General features: G+C 41.9%; 1 protein-coding gene across 1 annotated transcript in view; it reads left to right on the top strand.

Moving 5' to 3' along the window:
* TUSC3 (tumor suppressor candidate 3) overlaps positions 1-26459 on the top strand; it is a 123404-nt gene that overhangs the window by 34201 nt on the left and 62744 nt on the right. Inside the window, exons 2-4 of the mRNA XM_081020149.1 lie at positions 6480-6649; positions 22663-22780; positions 25352-25492. Coding sequence (XP_080876275.1) covers positions 6480-6649; positions 22663-22780; positions 25352-25492 — 429 coding nt within the window. The remainder of the gene's footprint in view (positions 1-6479; positions 6650-22662; positions 22781-25351; positions 25493-26459) is intronic.

Below are 26459 nucleotides of genomic sequence, written 5' to 3'. Positions count from 1 at the left end.
TAGTCTGGTAAAGAGGAGACTGAGAGGAGATATGATCAGTGGTGAAGCTGCATGCTCCACTACTGGAGGTGGAGAGCAGGCAGGGGCGTGGCTGGTGCCCCCCTGGGGCGTGGCGTGCGTTCTGGGAGCGTGGCGCGCCGCCTGTGGGGCATGACACCTGGTGCATACGTGGGTGCGTGACACGTGTCCGGGGGGCCCGCTGCGATGGCACCCTACCAGAATAGTGGTGCCGAGGGTGGTCCACTCCCTCCACACTCCCGTTCCTCCACCAGTGGATATTATAGCCATCTTCAAATATCTAAAATCACATGGAAGATGGAGCAAGCTTGTGTTCTCCTGCTACACTAGGCTTCACTGGTGGTCAAGGCACTTGGGTACACTTGAAATGGCAGTAAAGCAAAGCATCTTGATAACACCAGGGTAACAGCGCTTAGTCTTGGTTTGGATTCCTTTGGAAGATTTTACTTGCATCTTACGGCCTTTTGTGTAATATTTGAGTTGATCTATAAATGTAAAAGTTGAGAGCAGGGCTCTTTTTTTCAACAGAAACTCATGGGAACACAGTTCTGGCACCTCCTAGGTGGGTGCCATTGCCATTATAAGAGAACAAAGGAGGCATTCATGGGGAGTTCTGGCACCTATTATTCTAGAAAAATAGCACTGGTTGAGAGTATGTGGAGACATAGTGTTACACTCCAGCAGACAGCTAAAGAAACGGCCCTGTTTCAGATCTCCAGAGAAAAGCACCCCATCCCGCACTGATACTTTTTCAGAGCCTAGCTCTCTGCTTCATTTTCTGTTTTTCTCCTGAAAAATGCTTCTGTTGGTTACTACTCAGCTAGTTTGTTTGTTCTCCCTGGCTACAGTGGGGAGCAAGGGTGAGTCATCTTTTCCAACTATCTCCTAGTCATCTTGGGTTATGTACCTATTTGCCTGTTGTGTCCCGAACAAAGGATGTACCCAGCCTCATTGACAAGGGACTATTAAGTCACCAGGAGTACTCCTGGCTCTGTTAATCCTCTTCAGTCTAAACCTCAAGTTTTGCAGTGTATTAACATAGGACCACATTTACTGAGGCAAGGAAATTGGTGCCCCAGACCCATAAAATACTTTAAACAATGGTTTTGGGGGGTGTTTTTCTTCTTTGACTTAAATCCCGAGTCTCCGAGTCAAACCAAGGGTATGGTTTGAAGGCTGCATCTCTGGATCAGCTTTTGTTTGAAAAATGACACAGGAGATACCATCTGCATTATTTCTTTATTAAATTTGTTTCCTGACCTTCCTCCCCAAGCAGCCCTCAAAACGTTATAACAGTATAATTTAAAATCAATTCAAAACATACTTAAAATATGCAGAAACTATGAAAAGCCATCTAAAAAAATTCAAGTACGTTTAGAACAGCTTAAAATGTATAAAAGCAAACACATACCCTGCCTATTCTATTATATGCTTTGTAATTCTATCTTTAACAAATACTTTCCACCAGTTTTCTCAGAAAAGGCATTAAACTAGCCAGTGTAATTTCATAGTTTCTCCCTGGATCCCTTTCCAGTCCTTCCTAAGTCGATCATAGTGACTAGTTAACATTTTTGTTAGGTTTTGATCAGCAACCTTTTTCAGCCGTGGGCTGGTCCACCATCCCTCAGACCATGTGGTGGGCCAGACTATATTTTGGGGAAAAAATGAACGAATTCCTATGCCCCACAAATAACCCAGAGATGCATTTTAAATAAAAGGACACATTCTACTCATGTAAAAACACACTGATTTCCAGACTGTCCATGGGCCGGCTTGAGAAGGCGATTGGGCCGCATCCGGCCCACGGGCCTTAGGTTGCCTACCCCTGGCTTAGAACAGCAACTCGTCGCTACTGTTGGCCTCTGACTCCCTTCCTGGAAAAGTTAGTACAGGCACAGGGATTTGACTTGTATCTTCTGTAAAGATAGATGCAAAGAATTGATGCACCTTCTCTACAATCTCCTTTTCCTCCTTTGGCACAAATTTGACTCTCTTGTCATCCCAAGGTTCTACTGCCTCCCTAGCTGGTCTCCTGCTACTAATGTCTTTACATAATCTTTTGTTGGTCTTTGTTTGTTTGTTTGTTTAGCAATGTGCTCCTCAAATTATTTTTTTAGCATCCTTATTGCCAGCTTGCATTTCTTTTGCCAGAATTTGTGTTCCGTTTGCTCCGCTCATTTGGACAAGACTTCCATTTTCTGAAGGAAGCTGTGTAACCTCTAATAGTTTCTTGACTGCTCATTAACCACATTGACATCATATTGGCACCGCTCGTACTTTTTCTGATCTGTAGTATAGATTCTAGTTGAGCTTCTATTATTGTGATTTTGAATAACCCCCAACTGTTCTTGGGAGATTTGACTCTCTTTGCTTTGCCTTTCAATTTTCCTTTTCATCAGATCCATCATTTTTTAGACATTTTCTCTTTTGAAGTCCAGTGTGACTGTGTTGGACCACTGTCCAGCAAACCATGTGGGTGCAACCTGACATTTGCAGCCTTTGTACAATGCAGGCAAGTTGCCATGCATTCAGCATACCCATCACAAACCTAACTATATCTCTAATGAACAAGTCACCCACTACTAGGAGATCCCCACTCCTTGGAGAAGTATCCTTGATGTGAGGGAATAGTTGTTTGCCTCCCAAGAAATGGGTTCCTTCTACAGCAGGGTTTCCCTTGGGTCTCCAGTTGTTTTTGGACTACAATTTCCATCATCCCTAACCACTGGTCCTGCTAGCTAGGGATGATGGGAGTTGTAGTCCAAAAACAACTGAAGACCCAAGTTTTCCTGAAGACCATTTTCCTGTTCCTCAGAGTTATACTCTCCTTCCCCAAGCAGAGGAACTGGCACCCTGGGAATAAGTTACCACTGTCCCATTTATCAAAGCTTCATTCACCAATCCCTCTAACTTTCTCAGCTGCCTTGAGGGGACAGAATTGTTCCTTGAGGGTCAGGAGCTTATTGTACTGAGCACGCAGCCACAACCTCTGTCCAGGGGGCAGAGAGTCATTCGTGGGATATTGTGCACAATACAGAGCTCCCACCCCCTGCTGGTATTCTACCTGCATCCTTGTTGGTCTTGTTGAGTTTCTTGGATTTGGAGTTTGGAATTGGTTAGGCAAAAAAAGCGGGCAATGGAGAGTCGTCTGCACTAGGCTCCCAGCCCTGCTGCCAAACTAACACAGTTGCCTAACTGACATGGCTGGCCTAACTGACTTTGTCCTGGGCGCTTCCCTCTTCCTCATAGAATAGGCTCATTTGCTGAGAGTGCTCTCTCTCTAGCCTGGAGTACTTTGTATTCAAAAGCAAAAGGCTTCCAGAAACGGGCCGTTTTATTGTCATCTGTGTATTGTCTCCCAACCTTACAGCAGAGAGAGGCATAGTATGTGCAGTCACTATGTAATCCAACAGTGTTCTTTTCCCTGGTTCACAAGTATAATCCACTGGCAGATAGGAGCTTTGTCTGCTTAATAGAGGGCAATACCGATCTCATTTCATTTTGGAGGCTTGGTTGTGGTCTGGGAGGGGGGCATGTCAGTTGAATTACTGAAGTGAAACAAAAGGAGAGTGATGAAATGATTAGGAGAAGGGGCTTTTAAGTTTTTTAAAAAACCAGACCCTTTTGAAACTACTGGTGGTTTTGGTAGCAACAACAGAGCTCTGCTCACCGCCAGCTGTTCTTCCTTCCCATGGTCAGTCTAGGAAGGAAGAATGGAGGTAGTGCCTGTAATAGGTGCTTTAAAATAGGGGGGAGGGGGAGAAGGAAAAGTGCAAGGGAAAAACCATAAGGACTCCCTGATGCAATTGCAAGCCACCCGCTCCTGAAATATCTACCCTCAATTTGTCACCTGTGAATGGCAGAGGTCAATTGTTCCTCGCTCTGGATGGGAGAAAGATTGGGTAATGTGCCTTGTGTGTTACTATCAAACTCATCTTCTGCCTTCAGAAAATCTCTTCCTCTCAGCCTCTTACTAAAACTTAATTGTGAATCTAAGTTTTAAGAAAAAATGGTGGTGCTATTACGTGGCTGTTACTGAAATTAGAATAATTCCCTATAAGAGTGTACTCAGATGGCTGAGTGCGGATCAGTTTGGAAGTGAAACTTGTTCCTTCAAAATTAGGGTATTGGATTCTACATACAGTGGTACCTCGGGTTAAGTACTTAATTCGTTCCAGAGGTCCGTTCTTAACCTGGAACTGTTCTTAACCTGAAGTACCACTTTAGCTAATGGGGCCTCCTGCTGCCGCTGCACGATTTCTGTTCTCATCCTGAAGCAAAGTTCTTAACCTGAGGTACTGTTTCTGGGTTAGTGGAGTCTGTAACCTGAAATGTATGTAACCTGAAGTGTATGTAACCTGAGGTACCACTGTATTCGGGGGACATTGTAGGTATGCAGAAGGGCATATATTTGTGAATTAAAAGAAAATAACTCTAACATTTAATTTAAAAAAAAAACAAAAACCAGAACTGAATGGAAGGGACCTGTGAGCTTTCAGATTGTTTATGGCAGTTAAACATATAAAGAGAAAGAGTTTAGTGAAATCAGAAGTCATGCAAACTGTGTACGTGTTACAATCAAATCTATGGCTGGGAACCGTGAGGCACAGTGTTAATATGTGAGTTGAAAACACACCCACAGGAAAATGGGACGGGAATTAACCTGTAAGCCCCTAAAAACTTGTAGTAAGTATCCTGGAAGCAGAGAATTTGAGTTGGGGGATGCCTTTTCTTCTCCAGAACTGCATTCTCTCAGCCCATCAACTTTAGGGTCAGTAGCCCTCCAGTGCAGAAGGGAAAGTCCTGCAGCAGTTTGGTAAGGAAAAAATACATTTGACCCTTTTTCTGCCCACTCCCCATTCACCCACAAGAAGCCTATACCAGTGCTGCGAGACTTGGGTTTGGGGCTATCTGAAGCCATAGAGAGGGGGAGCACTTCTTAGAGTCTGGTGGTAAGCAATAGCCTATCATTTCAGAGTCTAGTTTTGATAAGTAATGGTAAGGATCTAACATAATGCTTCTACTCAGCAGTTTCAATTATTATTGGACAGCTGAAGGGATAACTTCCTTAGTCCTGAAATTTGTGGAATTTTCTTTTGTTAATTGCTACATTACGATCACAAGGTCATTATTGCATATCTGTTGTGACATTTCCCTTTTTTAATTTGACAGTTGATTTGTGGTCTTGGTCCACAGTTCCAGTTCCGAAGCTTGTCTCTTGTCCGCATTGCTGGCCTGGAAGCCTGTGAAGGGTTCCAGAGGCTGAGCACGCAAAGTAGTGGGTAGTAGTTGGGCAGATGGTAAAGCAGCTCAGTCTGCTCCCAAGGGACAAGTTATGTATATTGTGGAGCTAGGCCAGCATTGTCGGCTTTACAGTCCCCATGGGACCTTATTGGTTCTTTCAGTCACCTGATTCCTCCTGGGATGTAATCTGCCACATTGCTGTCCACCCATCTGCAGTAGTGGCACTGCAGAGCTGTTAAAATTAGGCCAGTGATTCCTGCTGCTTGCAGGGAATAAGATGCCTTGGCCCTACTGCCAGAACCCCAGCTGCCTTATATCTAGTTTCGTCCTTGTTTATTTAATGAGAGATTTTTTACAGCATTCAAGTTGTGCCAGTAACCATTAAATGTTTGTTGGGAAAGTGATGTGATACTTGACTGAAAGAGGGCAGAGTCTGACCCTGGTTGCGTAGTGGGGCTTCATGTCCCTGATTTTTCCTGTATTTGCATGTTACAAAATTGGCGCTGTAAGCACAGCATTCAAAATTCGCCAGGCACATTTTGCATGTGGTTGGCAGCCACTTGTGACCAAGTGAAGATGCCCGGGTGCTAGGATGGCACCTGTTATTTCCAACATCTGGAGGTGCATGCCTGGAGAACCTTGGGTCTTACCTGTTTTCACACACTAACAACACATCCTGTAAAATTCTATCTGCGGTATTTTATCTGCACGATCAGAACAAATTTTAGGAACCGAAAGGTTGTATTGAAAATATGACTTTGAGCCATCTAACCCGAAAATGGCAACTAGACATTCCATTTTGGTGACTGTAACCCTGGTTTAAGGAACCATTTGGTGCCTAGCTTATATATCTGAGTTTCTAACAGTGTATATGTACCATTTATGTAGCACATAAAGCAACCCTTAAGATATTATTTTTTTTTATGCACATTTGGTAGCCTTTTAATACACATTTTTGTGAATGGGAGCCTCTGTGTGCCTGAAAAGATTACTTGCTCAGAAAAGCTTTGTAGGCCTATGTTACTACAATATCCTTTTCCAACCCTGGCATTCCCACAACGATATTCCAGCAGCTTGCCAGTAAGATCTATAAGACGAGAAAGTTTCTATTAACTTGATAGTCCATTAAACGGAGACTATCTGAACTGGGGCTACCTCCTGGGACGTGCTGTGTTTTAAAATGCAGCAGCAACCGTTCTGCTTGTTCTTGATTTCAGAACCTTTTAGCTGAGAAGGTGGAACAACTTATGGAATGGAGTTCAAGGCGCTCAGTCATCCGCATGAATGGAGACAAATTCAGAAGATTTGTGAAGGCCCCGCCTCGCAACTATTCGGTGATTGTAATGTTTACAGCTCTCCAGCCGCAGAGGCAATGTTCTGTTTGCAGGTACGTTTATACCCTTGGAAGCAGAACTTTTTGGTCTTCTCTTTTGATCATCTGCCTTCAGTCAATGTTGTCACATTTATCAGTTCTTTATCAGTTATGTAGTCAACTCACATGTTTGTGTTTATCTGTGAGATACAAGTTGAATGTTAATTCATTAGTTTCTATATTCAGAGGACATTTTATGCTCCATTTACAAATTGCAACAGTTGGGTGCTCTTTAATTTCAGGTTCTTTGGGTTACATATGTTTGTGTACACACACACACACACACACACACACACTTAAACACTTAAAAAAGGCATTCATTATTTCACAAGTTGACTGACTGGTTTCTTCAGAGATCTTTGCCACATCTTAATACAATTTCAGGGCTTTTCGTAACATTCTTCAGCCTTCCTTCTATTGTTTGCACTCAGTGATTGCTGTGGAAAATGTTGCTCAAGTCTATTTAACGAGGTGCTCCTTTAAAGCTGCAAATTTTAACCTGCAGTAGTGTAGACTGGATCTTGTTGTTTTGTAGGGGAGGTACAGCCCCATGTAATAACCTGTCAATTAAGCAATCTAAATACGTGGGGACATAAAGCACTGCTTTTCACGTTGCAAATAGCTGAGTGAGAGCATACCTGTATTCCTTGTATATTTGCTGTTTCCCCTATAACACGTTGTTGTTGCTTTTAACTGCATATATTTTGTCTACACATCAATACGGAACCCAGATCCCCATGGCACATACAAAAGTTCAACTTTTTTTTGAAGAACACATATGTTTTTGGGGATGCCACAGGTATGCCCAATATACAAGTATGCATGCAACATCGGAAACAGCTCTTAAGACATCCACTAAGGAATCACAGTTGTTACAACATTTGTCAAACTGTCAATCATTTGTGGCTCTTCCATGAAGTTACACATTTCCTTTCCAGGACTCCTTGTTACTGTTTGGTTTCACAATCAGCTCCTTTTTTTCAGCATGTGAATTCTCAACAGGCCACTGCAGCTCTTTTTTAGAATGACAGGTTGGCATGATGGAATTGGCTTTGCAGTTGGAATGTGGCTTATTGTTGCTGAGAAACTGTATTATTCTCGGTGGGCTGAAGTTCAGGAACAATCGGAACAGCTTTAAATGGTTGCGGTTCTGATTATTATGCAAAATAGCCAGTAACACATTCCCTTATGTTGGTCTGTGCATAAATCTTTTGTTACTAGGATTTAATGCTGTACAAATATTGTCATTTAATAAGAGGATACCATTTACTGCAGTGGGGGAGAAAAGGGCTTAAGGTTCATCCTGCTGTATGGCATGGCAAAGACCCTGAACACGTCCCATTAATTTCAGTGAAATTCATTTCCAAGTAAATATTAGGACCGCAGGCTTAGTCATTTCTGCAGAATGCAGCTGGACATCTAAAATAAGAAACAATTAACTCATTGCTTCTAGTTCAAAACGTTTAAAACAAATGTGAAATTGAGATTTAGCTTTGCTGTAGGGTACGATATGAATTAAATGAAGCTGATGTCGCTGCACCTGAAAATAATAACATAAAACGGAAGTTACTCCAATCACCAAGTAATTAAAAGGCAGGAGCTGTATGTATAATAGAGAAGATGAATACAGAGTGCTGTGTTCAGTGCATTTTGGAGTTTTTGCTATGAACAACCTAATGGGCAGTATTCGACTAAACAGTTCTGCTAGTGCAAGCACTTTAGACAGTGCAACAGAACTTCCTCTCCCTGTGCTGCATCCCCTGAGTTCTGGGTTTCCCTCCAACCCTCCCTAGAAAATGTTGGGGTTGTATGGGAGTTCACTGCATGCCCCATAGTACCTGCACTAGCAGAAATGCTTAGTTAGATACTACTGAATGCATCACTGACTGAAGCTACTCTTTTGTATAGCTCTCTTAGACACGAAGTTGTTTTCAAAGTAATTGTACACCACATATTAATATAATATTTCTCATATGAATTTTTCCTCTTGGAATCTCTGTACTTTTTTAGCAAAACATATATATTTTTTAATAAGCATGCAGTATTAACTTTCTGCATGGAACTGTTCTGAAACAGTCATATTTGATCAATGCATAGGAAATATCAGTGGGCGGTTGTTGTTGTTTTTCTGTGTAGTTCATCCTTGGGCTTTTAGGTATTTCAGATACTGAGGATGCATTAAGTTGTGAAAAGTTCATAATTCCCTTCAACATATGGAAACAGTTTTAAAAGTTTTCCTTCCAAGGGTGCCCAGAATACCTCTGCCAGCAAGACACAGGATATATTTGGGGCTGAAATATGTAGCAGTGTGTTATTGTTTTACTGGAAAGGATGTGATGTGCAGCTCTTTTTAGGAAATTGAGGCATGTGGTCATACCATTGGGAGTGGAGTACAGTGTATTGAGATTCCCATTTTCATTTTTTTTCCCTTCTGAGAGTTTTGAGGCAGTATGGCTGGGAAGACAAATCTTGCGTGTGGGTAGTGCATGTGGGAATCTTCAGAAGTCAAAATCTTTGCCATGTGTTCCAAAAAAATGTGTGTGAGGGGAACAGGTGTGCATGCTTCCCCCATCCTCAATGTTCCTGCACACATCAGGTGTGCTCCATGTCTCTTCTCATTTTGAAACTGAAATGTCTGAAGGGGGGTTGTAAGCACATTCAGCTGAGCGTGCTTAGATTGTGATCAGCTACCCTGACAGCTCAAGGTTAGAAGTCTCCTTCAAACTGTCCAGATCAATGTAGATGGAGGTGAGAAGACTGAGATTGGGCCTGATTCTTGCGCCTCCACTCCTACAGAGTTTGTGCCCCTCCCACACATTCTTTTGAATGCATGAATACAGCTGGAGTGACAGCTGAATGGTTGGAGGACCAAGGCTTCAATGCTTCTCATTGAGCCATGTCCCTTCTTGGGATTAGCACAAGGAGAATAAATTATGCAAATTAAATTGGCCCAGCTAATTTGCTGAACATACTCCAGGTATGAAGCGCTATTTTAGTTCATTTGTTTTTTGCGGAGATTTGTTAGTATACATCCATTCATGGCTGATTACAAAATGCTACAGGATACCATTTGAGTATTGCTTTTCTCATCACTTGTCAAGAAGTCAGGAAGTTGGTCATTGGGTCATGATTCTGCCTACCATGTTTTAGAAGTCTGCATTAATGGAGGAAGTCAGAGCATTTGTTAGGTCTGTCCCTTATCATTAAATCTCAGTTGATCATCTCGAAGCTAATGATTAGCTCCATGGAAATTACTTTTTCTGTAATGTAAGGGAACTAAGTGAAATTATCAGATTTGCTCAGTGAATTTAGTTGCTTCCTGTACAACCGTGTGGAGGTTTGATCATCAAAAAATGAGGTACCTCTCAAAAACATGTTAAATAAAGTGAGTGTAGTTTTTAGTCACTCTTTTATATGTTGTGTCTTCCGCACTTTGTAGGATCTGAACAAGTTCTTCATTCTCTGACCCTTTTTGTGTGGCAATTCAGCTGCTTCCTTGGACCTATTGGAGCTGATATTTTGCCAAATTCCTCCTATGCATCACTGTAAGAAGATTGTTAAGTCTTGCTTATGACAACACACTGATCTTGGCAGGCTTTCCAAATGCCCTGAAGCCCAACTCAGCCAAAGAAACAAGCCCTAGCTCTCCTCCCCTAGGTCTGAACTGATGGAGTGGGAAGCAGTGGCACAGGCTCATTGCAAAATCTGAGGATTTGCCTACCCTTCATCTGAGATGGACAAGAGGGGGAGAATGTCTAATTTTCAAATGGTTCCAATGACAGCAAGTGATACGGCTTCTTTAAGAATCAGGATGATGTTGATGTTATTAGGGTGCCTGACTAGACCAAGTATTCAAATCTCCGCTCAGCCATGACTCTCAGCCAGTCACTGATTCTCAGTTGTTGTAGGGATGAAATGAGGAGGGGGAGAACCAGGTGCGCCACATTGAGCTTCTTGGAGAAAAGGGTGGGATATAAATGCAATAAAATAAATAAATGCATTAAAAAAAACTTTTTTAGGCTCACCACAAAGTCTGGAGGTTCCCATATTCTTCTCATTAGCCTGAAACAGCCTTTCTTCTTTCTGCATGTTAATGCAAGAACCTTTTCAATTTTCTCATTAGCATAAAAGAAAATAAAAACACAGTTGCCAGTGGTGAGCTCATTCTAGTTCCCCTAGCTATAATCCATGACTAGATGTATCACTTGAGGCTATTGATCATGCAAAGCTATTGCAAGAGGAAGTGTGAAAAGGAATTAACATGTTGCATGCAAACTTGACCTTTATTCCAATGTACGCGAAGCACCGTTCATGCATGCAGTGGTTTTCCCATTCATTCACATATTTGGGAACAGGTTAAATTGCATTCCCGTTTGATGCATGGAACTGTTCCTGCCACAGTCCTGCAAGGAAGCCTGGGCTTGCCTGTTGCTCACCAGGAGCATTGCAGCACCTATATAAGGCTCAATGTATCAAGTAAGAGCACTAAGGTTGCAGGTTCGATCCCTGTATGGAACAGCTGCATATCCCTGCATTGCGGGGGTTTGGACTTGATGATCCTCAGGATCCCTTCCAACTATACACTTCTTTGATTCTGTGACCAATGATAAAGGTCAATGTTTCACTCTTGATAGCACTGGAAGTAAATTTAGAAGCTTCCAGGAGGATTGTGGTGATATTATTTCTTAGAATACTTAGTTGGGTGCACTGCAGCCTTCAACTAAAAGAAATAAAATATTGGCCGAACATTGTGAAAATAAATGGCAAGAGTGGAAAGAGGATACAAATTAGTGTGCCACTCCTACTGTTAAAAAACATTGCCTTGTTAAATTCCAGTTCTTCGTCTTTGTGCCATTTCTTCTATTGGAGCACCGCCAGACCGCAAGCAATCAAATTTCTTTCCATCATCTGTATGACTGCATTATGTCCACTGATTCCACTACTGTCAAATCCTGTAACCATGTGCTTCAGCACCAGAAGCAGGATCACATTCCCTTTGATTGTAAATCTTATGCCTAAAGCTTCCCACGGTGGACCTTTTGTTTGGGGTTTGCAGGAAGCAGAATTTGCAAGGAACAGTCAGTGTGATTGTGGGAAGAATCCTATAATTATGTGTGTCATGAAGACTATGGAAGCATGATGGGAAGCTACTAGACTGAAAGTGAGTTTGAGAGACAAGCCTCCTTGGATTTTTCTAGTGCTGCTTGTAGTGTTTTGATCTAGTGTTTTGATATTGCCAGGGAGGGGGAAAATACATTTAAAATGCAATCCTATGCATTCATACTTTGAAGCAAGTCTCACTGAGTTCTGTTTGACTTACTCTGAGGTGTAGTAGCGCTTGGGATTTCAGCCTGATGAGGCCACCCTCCCATTTTTGCTGGGATAAATTATTCCAAATTTTAAAAGTGCCTATGTAACCTTCCCCATCCTGGTGCTCTCAAGATGTTATGGGACTGCAACTTCCATCAACCCCAATCAACATAGCTGATGGTGATGGGAGATGGAGTTCAAAGACATCTGGAGGGCACTACATTAGGGAGTTCTGACTTGGGGCCAAATGTGTATTGATGTTTGCTTCTGTGTTGGTGCTCATGCAACGGATGCTGATCCCCTGTCTAGGGAGAATATGGGTGATGAAAGAGCAGGGGACTTGATTCATCCCTTCTTGCTCTCCTTCTTACTACATTACTGATAACCTGCTTTGGTCAGCACGTCTTCCAGCTCTGCCTGAATTGAGGTTAGGCACTGTTTTATGTGCGCAGAATCCCATCACTGCACACACATACAGCTGTGTTGGGCCCAGATATTCAGATCTTATAAAAAGTTGGAGAAGGTACCTTTTTTTTTGGTCAGGTCCATCATCTGCCAATTTAAGCCTGTTCAACATCCTTAACAGAGCAAGTAAAGGAATTTTCATCACATCCACTGACAGAATGTATTTATTTATCAATCTGTTGTTCTGATTGGAACATTATTACTTGCTTGATTTTATCATTGTAACTATTTTAAATGTTTTTCTGACTGTATATGAAATGGTCAGGATCTGCCCTGGAACCTTGTGGTGAAGGGTGGGTAACGGATCTTACAAATAAAATAAGAATGTTCCCATCTCCTCCCTTTTATTGTTCAGATAGGGTCTGCCCTTTCACATTTGGGCTGGTTGGGAATATTGTGAAATGAAGGAGAAGTAAGAACAGGAGGAGAAGGTGGTGGCATCACCTATTAAAAAGCATATGGCAAGCTGGCATTTCCTCTTTATTTTCTGAACCAGAGCATCCTGCTTCTCACCAGCACTGAAATGTCTGCTCTTCAGATCCAGGGTAATGGTGGGAGGAGGTCATGTGTCACTGGTTCAGATTTTACACTTGAAAATGAAGTAGGAGACATGGCCGTTGACCCTAGCTTAATCTCTGTGTGTCTTCTCTATCAAGAGAGGCCACTTTTGTCTATACTTCCCCCTTCTTATTTTGATCTCAGTTCTACACACACACACACACACACACACACACACACACACAAGCTCTTCTCCAATTATATGACGTTTTCATTTTCACCTTCATGAAATTAGCTCTTTACCATGCTGTGCAAGTGTGAGGAGCTGGAGTCAGTGCTGAGAACTGGACGGGCTCCATTTTACGCAAGAGCCTCCTCGCAAAGCCGGTGCCCAGCGCAAGATGAAAAACAGCTTGTCTCGCTCGATGCCTGCTGGGCCTGCTGTCAGCCGACTGTATGTTCTTAATCACCATTCCAAAATGAGGGATGACTTGGCCTTTGCCAACTATTTTGCTCTTCACACTCATACTCTCACGCACGTGTACTTTTAATTCCTTCCCACTAAAATGTTTGCCTTTGCTATCTAAACTTGGGTTTTGCAAATCACACACACACCCCACCAAAAACTAGGGGTGCCAGCTGTTGACTGAGGTGATGCAGCTGTGGGCCTTTTTTGCAGTACTGCTCGCTTACATTATATATGTTTAGCTTCCTCTTCTTAGCTGCTGGTTGGTTAATAGTGTTTTACGGATTGTAATTGTTTTACTGATTGGTTGATTATGCAATATGACTAATGCTGAACCTGTAATGTTCTATTACGTTGTTATTTATTGTTTGCAAGCTGATTGGGGATTCATGTGAATGGAAAGCAGCACAGAAATACAACGAATCAAATCAAAACAAAATGTATGTATATTTCTGTTTGCTTAATCCTGAATTTTCTTTCCGTATATACATACATACATGTATGTATTAATGCATCTATGGAAAGAAAATTGGGCATTAAGCAAATAGGAAATCAGTGGTATGAAGGACAGAAGTAGGTCTTGGCTGAGTCTAGAGCGTCTCATAACCTGCTGTGTTCTCTCTCTCAAGGTGGCAGTGAGGAACTGGTGAAAAACCCAGTTGGCATTTTGACTTTAAATGATAAAACAGTTGTTTCTCTTCAAAATCCTCTTCAGTTTTCTTTCGAGTTCAGGAAACAAATGCTGGACTAAACCTATAGCTGTAGCTTACTTATTTTTGAAAAGGTTTATACTCTGCTTTCTGATCAAATCTTTCCTCAGGAGGACTTATAACTGATGATAATCGTATAATACAAGCATTGAATTCACCTCCCCCCCCCCCCATTTTTTTGTAGGGCAGCCAAGATGCTGTCCCTAGCAATCTGATGTGCTTGTCGCCACTAATGTCCTTCAGGGTCTTTTGCGAGCCCACCCAAGGGAAATAACACCCCCTCTGGGGAGTGTGCTGCTTTATAACGCAATATTGCAGCTTTAAAAATGTTTAGACCCAGTTTAGTTATTCCAGTTTTGCAAATAACAGAACAGGATTTATTGGCCCTTGCAAAAGATTCACTAGCCCACTTGCACACGTTTCTAATATGACTGTGATCTAAAAAAGGGATGGGCAGGAGGAATGCTACCATTGCTTGGTCACCTGAGAACTAGTTCTACCTACATGCAATTAGGAGAAGAGGTTACTTAGAGGTCTGAATTACTGTCCCTTCTTGATTAGCAAATTGTGAATCCCATAAACAAAAGACAAATATTTGTGTCTATTCTTTGTGAACAGCTTAGGGCAGAAATATACTCAGTGCCTTCTTCCTCCAAGGAGTTCAGGGCAGTGTGTGTAGGCTTAGTCCATTTTATTCTCCCAATCAAGTTAAGGCTGAGAGATGATAAATTGCCCAGGTGAGTGTCATAGCTGAGCATGCACAGGGAGCACAAAATGCTGACTGACTGCTAAGAGAGGGGGCAGTGGAATGGTGTATTCAGGGAAGGGACGTGGCTTACTGGAACCCTGAACAGGAGCAGCCAATTCTTCAGCATTTTTCTTGCAGGCCCTGCTTGCAGGCCATTACATTTCAATTTCCTCAAAATGTGAAATATTTTCCTACTGTTTATCTCCATGTCCCTCAGCCCCTAAAGAGGACATCATACAAAAACCTCTATGAATTTAATATAAAATTGGGTATGAGACAGTCGTACCTCGGAATCCGCTCCGCTTCGACTTCCGAAACGGTTGACTTCCAAAGCGCAGCTTCTGATTGGCTGCAGGAGCTCCTGCAGCCAATCAGAAGCCGCGGAAGCCCCGTCGGACATTCAGCTTCCGAAAGAATGTTTGAAAACGGGAACAATCACTTCCGGTTTTTGATCGTTCAGGAGCCTGAGCCAAGGTACGACTGTACAGTGAAGGAGAAATGTAAATCTAATATGGAGAGCAAGGGAGTCATTCTTTTAAGAGAAATGAACATAGCTATTTTCCTCTTCTGGTATCTAGATATTATTTCTGAGTTGCATGCTAGATTTCAGTTTAGCATACCAATCTTTCCCCCCCCCCCCCCAACATTGTTGCTTTTCTGGCTGACTTACATGTTCGTTGTTATTTTTACTGCATAAAAGCTGTCTTTGGCAATTTATTTCCCTCTTTCTTTGAGTGAACTGTATCTGACCCACTATCCCTTGCAGAAATGGTAAGATAATGAGCTTGAAATTCCAGAAAAGTTTGAAGCCTTTTGCAAAAGATAGTAAATATAAATTAATTAGCAGTAACTTTAAATTAGGCAGAGAGTTAATTAATAAAGCAACCTGAAAGACTGGCTAGGATATATTACCCAAGTGTAAGTATAGCTAAACAAGTTAAAGAAAATGATCAAGTTGGAGTGATGTGATGTGATGTGATCATTTTATTCATCTATTAAAACTTCAGAGTTTCTATTATAGTTGGTTTAACACAGACATGCCCTACAGTTATTACTTAAACCTTGGCAGGATTCATTTGATGTTGCTTGACTGCCCTCTACAGGCTGTGAATGAAGATGCAGCACCAGTTCATTAGGAAATGACAGATTCAGTGTAGCAGTGAGCTGCCTGGCTTTCAAACCTTGCCCCCTAAATGGGATTTTGAAAGAAGGGAATAATTCTCGGCTCTCCAGTTGACAGCAAAAGCAAACATTTCAGTTTGCTTCTAGTCCAAATGAGTGCCCCGTGTCGGAGGCTGTGTTTTCTTGTGATCGCAGTTTAGAAATATTGGTTTTCTTTTCACCGGATGATTAGTACTGTGTTCTGATGGGAAAATGCACTTTTCTACCAAAATGGCATTCAGAATTCTGTTTAGTTATGGTGTCTCTTACACTTTTATCTAGAGCTCTTCCAGGTGACCTGATGATTCAACATCTATCATGATTTGCTTCTGCAAAGCTTACCCAAGGAGGTTAGACTATGTTTGCTCTTTCTTGAACATTTGTTCTGGTTTGTCTGTTGAGAGATTATATGATGATGAGCATCCATCCTGATTTTATTGTATTTTGTTTGTACATCTTCCCATTAAGCAGTAAGTCAACCTACACATTTAAATACATTTCCCTGTTGCTTTCCTAACCTCAAAAAGTCAATAAAAAACAAGAAGTGGGTTTTTTGTGCTAGGCAATAAAGCTTTTTAATCCACTTTAGTTGCACAGACCTAAATTTCATGCAAGTGCTTGATCCCATCTCAAAATACTGACTGTCTGGAGGCAACCCTGACTGTTAGTGATGATTACATTTATTGTACTTGAAGGCCAGTTCTGGGCCCGAATACACAGTTGCACTAAAGCAGACAGATAGTGGGTCTTTCTAAACCAAATAAACTGTAGCAGGAGAATACTCAGCACATAAATCCATCAATATTTTTAGTAATTACTCCCCCTGCCATACACACTTTCCTAATCAGTTGGCACATTGCAAGCTAGGCTAGTATTGTGCTTCAGATGGTGTTAGGTGATTAGATTTGTGATGGTGGCTCAGTCATCGAGTGATGCAACAGCCAAAGAATTTGTTTTTTGCCTTTTTCAGAGATAATCATGAACCTGGGGAGATTATTAGAAAGATAGGGTTGGAGACCAAATTTAATTTGTGAGAACTTATTGGGCAGATTAGGATCAGGGGGAATTTCTTTTTTTTCTTCTTTTTTTGGCAGGTAAATAATTGGTTGCTGATACTGAGAATAATTTACCTTGGTCTTGAAAATCAATCCACAAAAATTACCAACCAATAAAAGTCATATCTAACAGAAGTGTTCTTTTTAAACAACAACAACTCTTATACCCTTAAAAGTAATGCTATAAAAACAGCTGTTTTCAGAGGTGGCAGACACAGAACATGGTGTGTTATATCACTCCCTCACACCCAAAGACAGGAAAAACAGCTTTTTTCTTTGTCCATTTATCATGCCTCCCCCCTCCCGTAGTCCATTTCCTGCCTTTGCCTGGGACAGACGTGTGATATCCCTCCTGTCATTTGTCCTCAGTCTTGTACCTATGATGATGATGGTGATGATGATTAAATTTCCTATACTGCCATTCATCTGAGGATCATAAGGCAGTTTACAACATAAAAGCACATAACATAACAAACAAAAACAATCCACTTTCCAGTTTAAAAGGCCATCAATTGTTTAATTAGCCAAAGGCCTGGTTAAAGAGGAACATTTTTGCCTGTCGCCTAAAGGTGTATAATGATGGTGCCAGGTGAGCCTTCCTGGGGAGAGCATTGCACAAATGGGAGCCATTGCAGAAAAGGCCCGTTCTTGTGTTGCCACCCTCCAGACCTCTTGTGGAGGAGGTACACAAAGAAGGGCCTCACGTGATGATTGCAGGGTCTGGGTCAGTTCACATGGGGAGTGGTGGTCCTGGAGGTATTGTGGTCCTGAATCACTTAAGGCTTTATAGGTCCAAACCAGCACTTTGAATTGGGCCCGGAAAATAATTGGCAGTCAGTGCAGTTGGGCCAGGATTGGCATTACAGTGGTACCTTGGGTTACATACGCTTCAGGTTATAGACGCTTCAGGTTACAGACTCCGCTAACCCAGAAATAGAACCTCGGGTTAAGAACTTTGCTTCAGGATGAGAATAGAAATCGTGTAGAGGTGGCGCAGCGGCAGCGGGAGGCCTCATTAGCGAAAGTGGTGCTTCAGGTTAAGAACAGTTTCAGGTTAAGAACGGACCTCCGGAACGAATTAAGTACTTAACCCAAGGTACCACTGTATATGCTCAAACCCTCTTACTCTGGTGAGCAACCTGTCTTCTGAATTCTGCTCCAGCTAAAGTTTCCAAACCATCTTCAGAGGCAGCTCCATGTATAACACATTGCAGCAATCTTACCTACAGGTTACCAGAGCACAGACAACAGAAGTTAGGCTATACCTGTCTAGATAGGGGTACAGCTTTGGCTGATGGAAGACACTCTGAGCCACCTAAGCCTCAAGCGACAGCAATGGATGCAGAAGTACCCTCAAGCTATTTCCTCACTCCTTCAGTGGGAGTGTAACCCCATCAGTAGTAGGCAACCTCCCATCTATCTGGTCTAGGGAACTGCCCGTTCCCAGTGCTTCTTGTCTTATCTGGACTGAGCTCCAGTTTACTGGCTCTCATCCAGTCCATTACCAAGGCAACAATCCAGCACATCTGCTGCCTCACCTGCAGATGTACAGGAGAAGTCCAGCTGGGTTTCATCAGCATATTGCTGACAACGTACTCCAGATAACCCCACTCAGTGGTTTCATGTAGATGTTAAACAACATGGGTGATAAAATTGAACTCCGAGGAACCCCACATCGAAGGCTCCATGGGGCCAAAGAGCACTCTCCAATGTGTACTCTCCGCCATGTGTACCCATTTCTGGACAATCTTCTCTTGAGGTCGCACTACAATTGGCAAGTGAGTCAGAGGTGCCAGTGCAATCAAGGAATGTCTCTCAGCATGTGGTTTCCTAATAAATTGAAAAGGAGAAAAAGTCATCTTCAGCCAGCACAGCAGCTGATTCATCTACAAGCTCTGTTGGATACGCAGAATGGGTTGGTATCAGTCAGCCTAGACCGTGTGTTTAAAATATTGTCAGCAAATTGCTGCTTATGAGGTCAGCACTGCTGATACACATAGCCCATGGTACAGGGACTTGTAGTTTGGGCAATTCATCTGATGTTTTGGGCAAAACATATCAGACCATTACAATGGGTATTACTACCTTTTTAGTTACAGATAGGTAGCCGTGTTGGTCTGCCATAGTCAAAATAAAAAAAATCCTTCCAGTAGCACCTTTAAGACCAACTAAGTTAGTTCTTGGTATGAGCTTTCGTGTGCAAGCACACTTCTTCAGATACACAGTATATATATTCAGTGTATCTGAAGAAGTGTGCTTGCACACGAAAAGCTCATACCAAGAACTAACTTAGTTGGTCTTAAAGGTGCTACTGGAAGGATTTTTTTTATTTTGACTACCTTTTTAGATACTTTTGACTGTGGGGCTACGATTATCTCTAAGAGGCTGGACTCCAGAATTCAGTTTATTTCTTAGATCTGGTGAGCATGGTAATGACTGCAAGATGCCAGTCTGATGGGCATCTGGGCGAAGAACAAGGCTACTCATAGTGTGAATTTGTTGGAGTTGTGGGAGGCAAGTTTAACTCTTTGGCATTTTGCCCAAAGCTTCAACTTGGATCACATTAAAGGCAGGACAGATCTTGGTCTCAGAGTTTGCAGTGCTAAATGGCAGTCTTCATGAATAGGAAGGAAGACTGCAGAGCCTATGAAAGGGGAGTCAAATGTGTGGGTCCACTGGCTAAGTCGACAGCAAGTTCATTTGCGGAAATGACACTTAGCATCCATGTTTTGCAGTGTCTTGAGTCAAGTTTCAACCAGGGAACTCTGGCTCTGTTTGCTTCTCCAGTGAACATACAGACTTAACCTTTTTTTTTTTTTTTAACCTGGTTCCAGTGATCAAAGGCATAAGAGATGAATGCATTGTCAGTGCTTGGACTAGAGGGTCTTCATTATGCTTTCCTACAAATTTCACTTCTGCTAAGTGTTTTAAGAAAATTGAGATTGGAGAGGCCTTGAATAATTCTGATAGTGTCGGTTTGGCCATGAATTACAGAATGACCATGGTTAACAGAAATTTTGCAAACGGCAATAGCCCCACATGCATTGCAAATACTGCCTCATCTGGGTCTTTTGACGCTGGGTCTTTTGAACTATGGTTCACCCAGATATGAAGAGGTTCCATCTCACTGCTTGAAAATTGAGCAGTAGAATATGAAAAGTTGTGGCTTCTTAGATATCGTGATGGACATATTGGCTTCTTGGAGTCTTTCAGTGATCTGGATCTGTCAACTGACATGGAGGAAGTTCCTTCAATAGCTAAGATCAAATAACATCAACTTGGAGTCAGAGAATTTACCCCCAACTTGAAAATAATTCCAGTAAGTCTTTTTGTCCAATGGATGGGTTTTTGCTTTATTTAAATACTCTTTTAACCCTATGATATTATACCTTTTCTCTGGGGGTACTCAGGGGTATGCAGTACTGGCACCTTTTTTCTAGAACAAAAGCCCTGGTTATAAGTGTAGCCCTTACTGTAACAACTTCATGGTGAGTGTCAGCACCATTTTTTTTTCCTGGAAGAAAAGCACTGATTATACCCTTAAAAGTACTGCTATAAAAACAGCTGTTCTGGATTTATAGGATTAGGAAAGGAAGAACAAACCAAAGGGGAGAGAGAAATATTTAGTATTCCCAACTTGAAGTAACTTCAAAGAAGCACTTATCCCTTTTCTTCCCCTGAAGGCCAAATATTCTGTTTAATATTTTGCCCAAACGGATACAGTGACATTCAGCTTGATCCTGTGCAAGATTATTTGGAAGTAAATCCCGCAGTGTTCAGTATGGCTTCCTTCCAGGTCAGTGAATGCACCAGCTTTTGCTAGCCTGATGTCTTCCATACGTTTTGTGATACAACTTGTATCAGCTCCAACCTGTGTGGAAGGCACCCAAGTTGTCAAAGACTGGTGTATAGAGTTGGTGCCTAGCTGTAGTCCTTTTGCATTCTTGCCTGATGGTAAGTCTCACCAAACACTGGGGGATATAATTCCAAATAAACTTGCCTAGGACCTGGGAGCCTGTGAATAAGCTACTTCCAAAAGCCTGAGGGCAGTATCCTTCAAAATAGATGTGCTGGTGCAGTGACTTTTGGCTACACAATAGAACTTTCCTTTCCTCTCATCCTTTCCCAATAATGGTTCTGGAGTTTTCCCCAACTTTCCAGAGCAGATCTAGAGAAGGCGAGGAGAGAGGAGATGGAGAAGTTCCACTGCATGCAGAAATCCTTGTGCTAGTGAAACTACTTCACTGGGTACCACGTAGATAACTGCAAATGCTTCCACATTTCAAATGACTTGTCCTTAGGGCATACAAGTCAGGTTACCACACAGTCCCCGGATTTACAAATCAGCCCCCATACAAAATCCATTGAAGTTGAAAAGTGTCCCTGGATTCATTGAAAAAAATCTGATAACCTTACGTACAAGATTAAAATAAACAAGAAAATTCAACTGGCGTGGTCTTCTTGGTTGGGTATGAAATGCAATACCAAGATACAGCCATTCTGTTTGTAAAAACAAAGCAGAAGGCATCAAATGCAAAAATGAAAGTCCTGTGTCAGTTGTTCAGGCATGTATACCTGAACCAACTCATCCCTGAGTGGATGATCTGGTGAAGAGCAAGAGAGGACGGTGTCCGGCTGTGCCGCAGTTTAAATTCCCTACAGCCAAGCTCCCTGCCCCTGCTGGCGCCGATTGGGCAGTGAGGGCCGCTCCTAGGCAGGGCCCAGTGCCGGCGATGCAGCTGAACAGTGCCAAGGAGGTGCTGATTTCCGGCCCCGGCCAGATCACTGCAGGGCCTGATGCCTGCCCACAACGCCACCTACCAGGTAATGTAAGCAGACTTGCAATAGACAGATTAAAACAGAAACAAAAATGGGACAGTCCTAGGCTAGTGATAGGTAGCTGACACTACATCAGTCCTGGTCTCCTGGGGACAATTTGGGAATAGTAAAAAGCAATTTTGCAATCCAGTTTACCTAGGGGTTCAGCATAGTTCCTGTTCCTTGAGCAGTCCAGTTTTCTTGTCGTAACTTGTAAGGTCACCCAGTGAGTTTTTTTATGACCAACCAGGGCCTTAGGTCCTATCCAACACTAACCACTACACCACCACTGGCTCTTTATTTTGGATTTTGGAAGTTTTGAAGGTGGTAGCAGCCCCTTCCACACATTTTTCAGGTTATGGAGGGGTTTGTGTGAGCCCTGCTCTAGTGGTTAGGAGCAGTTAAAATCTTGTCTCTTCCATCGACTCAACAGTTTACTGTCCCCCACATTGCACACTGGTGCAGCAACAGAAAGGAGGTGATTTGCTCAAGGTCACTGTCTTTCAGCCTTGGGTCTCATCTGCAATGTGGGGATGATGATGATTACTGAGAATGACCTATGCAAAGCCCTTGAAAGTGTTCTGAGTGTTATAAATACTGTAAAGTTTTCTCCCTTTTCTCAGGTTTAGCTGTGAGTTTTTAAAAAGAAAAGACAGTGTAATTTTGTGGAAAAGAATGCACATTACAGTTTTATGTGAGGTTCATCTAATGCTGTAAGTAGGACGATGTTACTGCAGTTATTAATGGTGCACTTATTAGGTAGTTGAATGTGTTTTTCTCTGTCTTTACTCTTACAGGCAAGCTAATGAGGAATATCAAGTGCTGGCTAACTCATGGCGCTACTCTTCAGCATTTTCGAACAAACTTTTCTTCACTATAGTAGATTATGATGAAGGCGCTGATGTTTTTCAGCAGGTGAGAAGGTGTATTCCTGAATGCTAAGCTGCTCTGTGTCCATCTTTCTAATATATTCATACTCTTGGTTGCCTTAATTGCATGTTTCAGACATGTTTTACTTTTTTTTTAGAGGGGGTAAGCACAAGCACAGATGATGGAGAGACTGCTGTTATTATTCCACCATACTCCTTTAGCTGCCACTAAAAATGAAGAATGTTGCTGTTCTGAAAGATCTGCAGCAGTTTGTTTCTGCTGCCCACAAAAATGTACACATTGTTCATTTTTTTGTAGTCCAAATGATCATGAAACTATGGCTTAGATCAGGGATGAACAAACCTTCCCACCCCTGTTGAGGACCGGTTCCACTCAGGGCTAATCTTTTGGGGGCCGTGGGCAAAGCCAAAAGTGTTTTCAATTAACTAATCTGGAAGAAAGACCAATTTTTGCTATGCCTACCTCAGATTTGAATTCCCAACCTAGATAACTGTGCCCAAAAGTAACCCTCAGTGGGTTTTATGGAGCTACTGTCAAATAAATATACAGAGGTTGGGTGGGGATTTTTTTTAGTGCAACAGACAAAAGTAACTAGTGTTCTGAAAAGTAAGTGAAATAAACTGCTTTCTTACTTTACTGTGCTATATATACATACACACACAGGCACATGCACTCACATATACACACACAGAAGCCTACCACTTCTCCCCAGGCTATACAAGTAAACAAGTTTAAAAGTTTTTTAAGAGGTCAGTTTATTTTTATAAAACAAGACTGCTACTGCTTCCAGTTATCCTGAAACTTTGACACTAATAGTTTTATACTAAAATGTAGGTCATGGCCATCTGTGACCAACTTGCCAGGTCATTTTCTCCCCCTTCTCTCCATAATGTATATCAGTTGTCAGAGATTTGATGCCATTACCTATGTTCTCCCATTCTTCAGCATGAGCTGCTGTTGGACGAAAAATGCATACCATGATGGCATCACATCAGATGTAATTGAATATATATGTTATGGGGGAAAGGGGAAGAAGAGTGTGGCACAGGGAGGCTGTTTTCGATGGCTACCCTAACACAATATGTAGCTTTTGTCCTTCCCTATTGCTGATACCTTTTTACCTTATTGCTGATGGCTCTCTTTCTCCTCTTCCATCCTCTCTCACGCACCCCATGGACCTGAGTAATTGAGTTCACATAAAATGCATATCATTCAAATTGATTACTTCTTTAAAAAGACCTCACTTTTGCTAGTTCACAAAGCGAGTTGCAGTCTACTTCAGCAAAGCTATGTGCTGTCTTCTGAAATATTACATTTGACCAAAAAAACCCCCACAACCAACCACATTTCCTAGTGCCTCATATTTTTCAGTTTCACGACATATTGGGTTGTCAACGAATATTCCGCGGAGGAAGAGAATATGTTGTACTTGGAATAAATCCAATTATTTAACATCCAGCTTGATTATTGTACATAATTTGAATTTGCAACATTTAAATAATGTATTTATGTAACATAATTTAGTTGTGTAGTGAGCATACAGCCCTGGTAATGAAAATGGCTGGGCTTGTGTATGTCATTAGAGGCAATCTTGTTCCATCCTCGTTGCTTTCACAGGTTTCTTCACTCAGATTTCAGGGTAACCTTATATGTCCACATCCCTGAGTTCTGAGAGAGAGAGAGAGAGAGAGAGAGAGAGAGAGAGAGTATAAATAAATACAAATTGCCTTTCGTTAGTGGAAAATAACAGTTTGGATCCTGACATAGCTTTAAGGGAGTCATTGGAAGGAAAGTTTCCTGTTCCATCCTTCCCTCTGTAGTTACCTATGATCAAGGAGGTTTGGAAGCTCTCTTGAAGAATGTGGGATGAGGCACAAGGGCTATTTGGAGAAAGATGAAGCAACAGGAACTTTTCTTATGAGAATTTCCTTAGCTTAGGATCCAAACCTGATTTAATGCAATTCCCCACTTCTCTTAGTGCCCTTCCCCATGTTTCACCCCACATTGTTCTGGGAGTACCCCTGAACACAAGATATTTTTAAGAGATACAGTGGCTGCAGAGAAAATGAGGGGTCAGGAAACATTTCCTTTTGTCAACTTCTACAGGTTAGCTTACCATAAGATCTAGGCTGGTGATGATACTTAGCTTTTATATTTCATCTTTTGAGTTCCAACCCCACCCCCATAAGAACCAATGAGAGGTACTCAACTGACTGTTTAAAAGCTTAACTGTTCACATGGGGATTCCTACTACCCTCATCCTTAGTACTCGCTGTACTGAACTTTTGTACATCTGTTGAATATTGTATTGTATAATTTCTGCTTTGCAAATTGCCTTGTTTTTACAATAGAAGGTGATCTGGAAATGACTTTAAATACATAAATTACATGTGCGCAGCTGACCTGTAGTGTACTGACCTTATTGTTCCCATACAGTAGATGGGGACTTGATAGAAGCCTAGTGGCTTCATTTAATGGCACATTGTTAAGCATTATATGCAATATACTTCCATACTTTTAACAGTTTCCCAAAAGGCTGACAAAGGACAGATATGCTTTTTTAATATTTGGTGGCATCTTTGTTGTCTCTCATAGCTCAATATGAACTCTGCTCCAACGTTCATGCATTTCCCTCCGAAAGGGAAGCCCAGGAGAGCTGACACATTTGACCTGCAGAGAATTGGATTCGCAGCAGAGCAGTTGGCTAAGTGGATAGCTGACAGAACTGATGTTCATGTAAGTCACTTGACAAAGTTAAGAGACTCATCCACACTTATCTTCATGTTCTGTGACAAACAGACCTTGGGAACTGGGGTTCCCTCTTCCCCACTACCTTCAAATGATATCCCCCCCATAAGAGTCCTCTACAAAATGTATTAAAATAATAAAAGTGCCAGCTGTGCTACTCTATCACTCTTTGGTAACTCCAGAGGGGAAAAAATTAACGATGTATTTCAATCTTGCTTTGGTAGCTAAAATATTAATCTGGCTGTCTCCTAGCAGAACATGAGGAATGATATTGTACCAATTAATTGATTAATGTGAGCACGTACTTGAAATATTTCTTATTGCTAGTAATAACTCCTAAGTCTAACACTGAGTAGTTGTTTTTTTAAAAAAAAATAATGCTGTAGATGTACAATTGGTAAATATACTGAACAACTTTATTTAACTGCATGCAAGCGTAGTGGGCAAGAACATTGTAGGGAAAGTACCATATTTATCTAAAGGAAAAACTAGAAGTCTCTTTAGAAATAATGAAGAATTAAAATCTTGACCGCTTCTCAGGGTTGATGCAAAGGGGACTTTTCAAGAAACTGGGGGATGTTTTTAGGTTCACTGCTCAAATGGGGCACAGCTCACCAGCACATTCTCTTGTGCAAACATCGCTAAAATGAATTGACGACTACAAGTTCCCTTTCATTTCATCAGGTCTAGTGCAGGAGAACCTGCCAGTGGAAATTCTTTCAAGTTATCTCCTGAGTTTAGACCATCAGGCCCCTTTGCCAGGCTCTGCTACTTCTGTGTCCTGTTGTTGTGACTAGAATAAACTTGCTGCCATCTGAATGTGGTTTTGTAGTTGCCATTGAAGGCTTAGAGGAGAGGTAGCCAATCTGGTGTCCTCCGGGTGATTTGGAATATAGTTCCCGTTGGATCCAGCCCAGTGCTATTTTTCTAGAAAAAGTGGTGCTGGAACTCACCA

Source organism: Podarcis pityusensis (genome assembly GCF_964106645.2).
Source record: "Podarcis pityusensis genome assembly, chromosome: 9".
In the NCBI taxonomy this organism is placed as follows: Eukaryota; Metazoa; Chordata; class Lepidosauria; order Squamata; family Lacertidae; genus Podarcis; species Podarcis pityusensis.
Note: the sequence above shows the minus strand (reverse complement) of the source record. Positions and strands in the feature narration are given on the sequence as shown.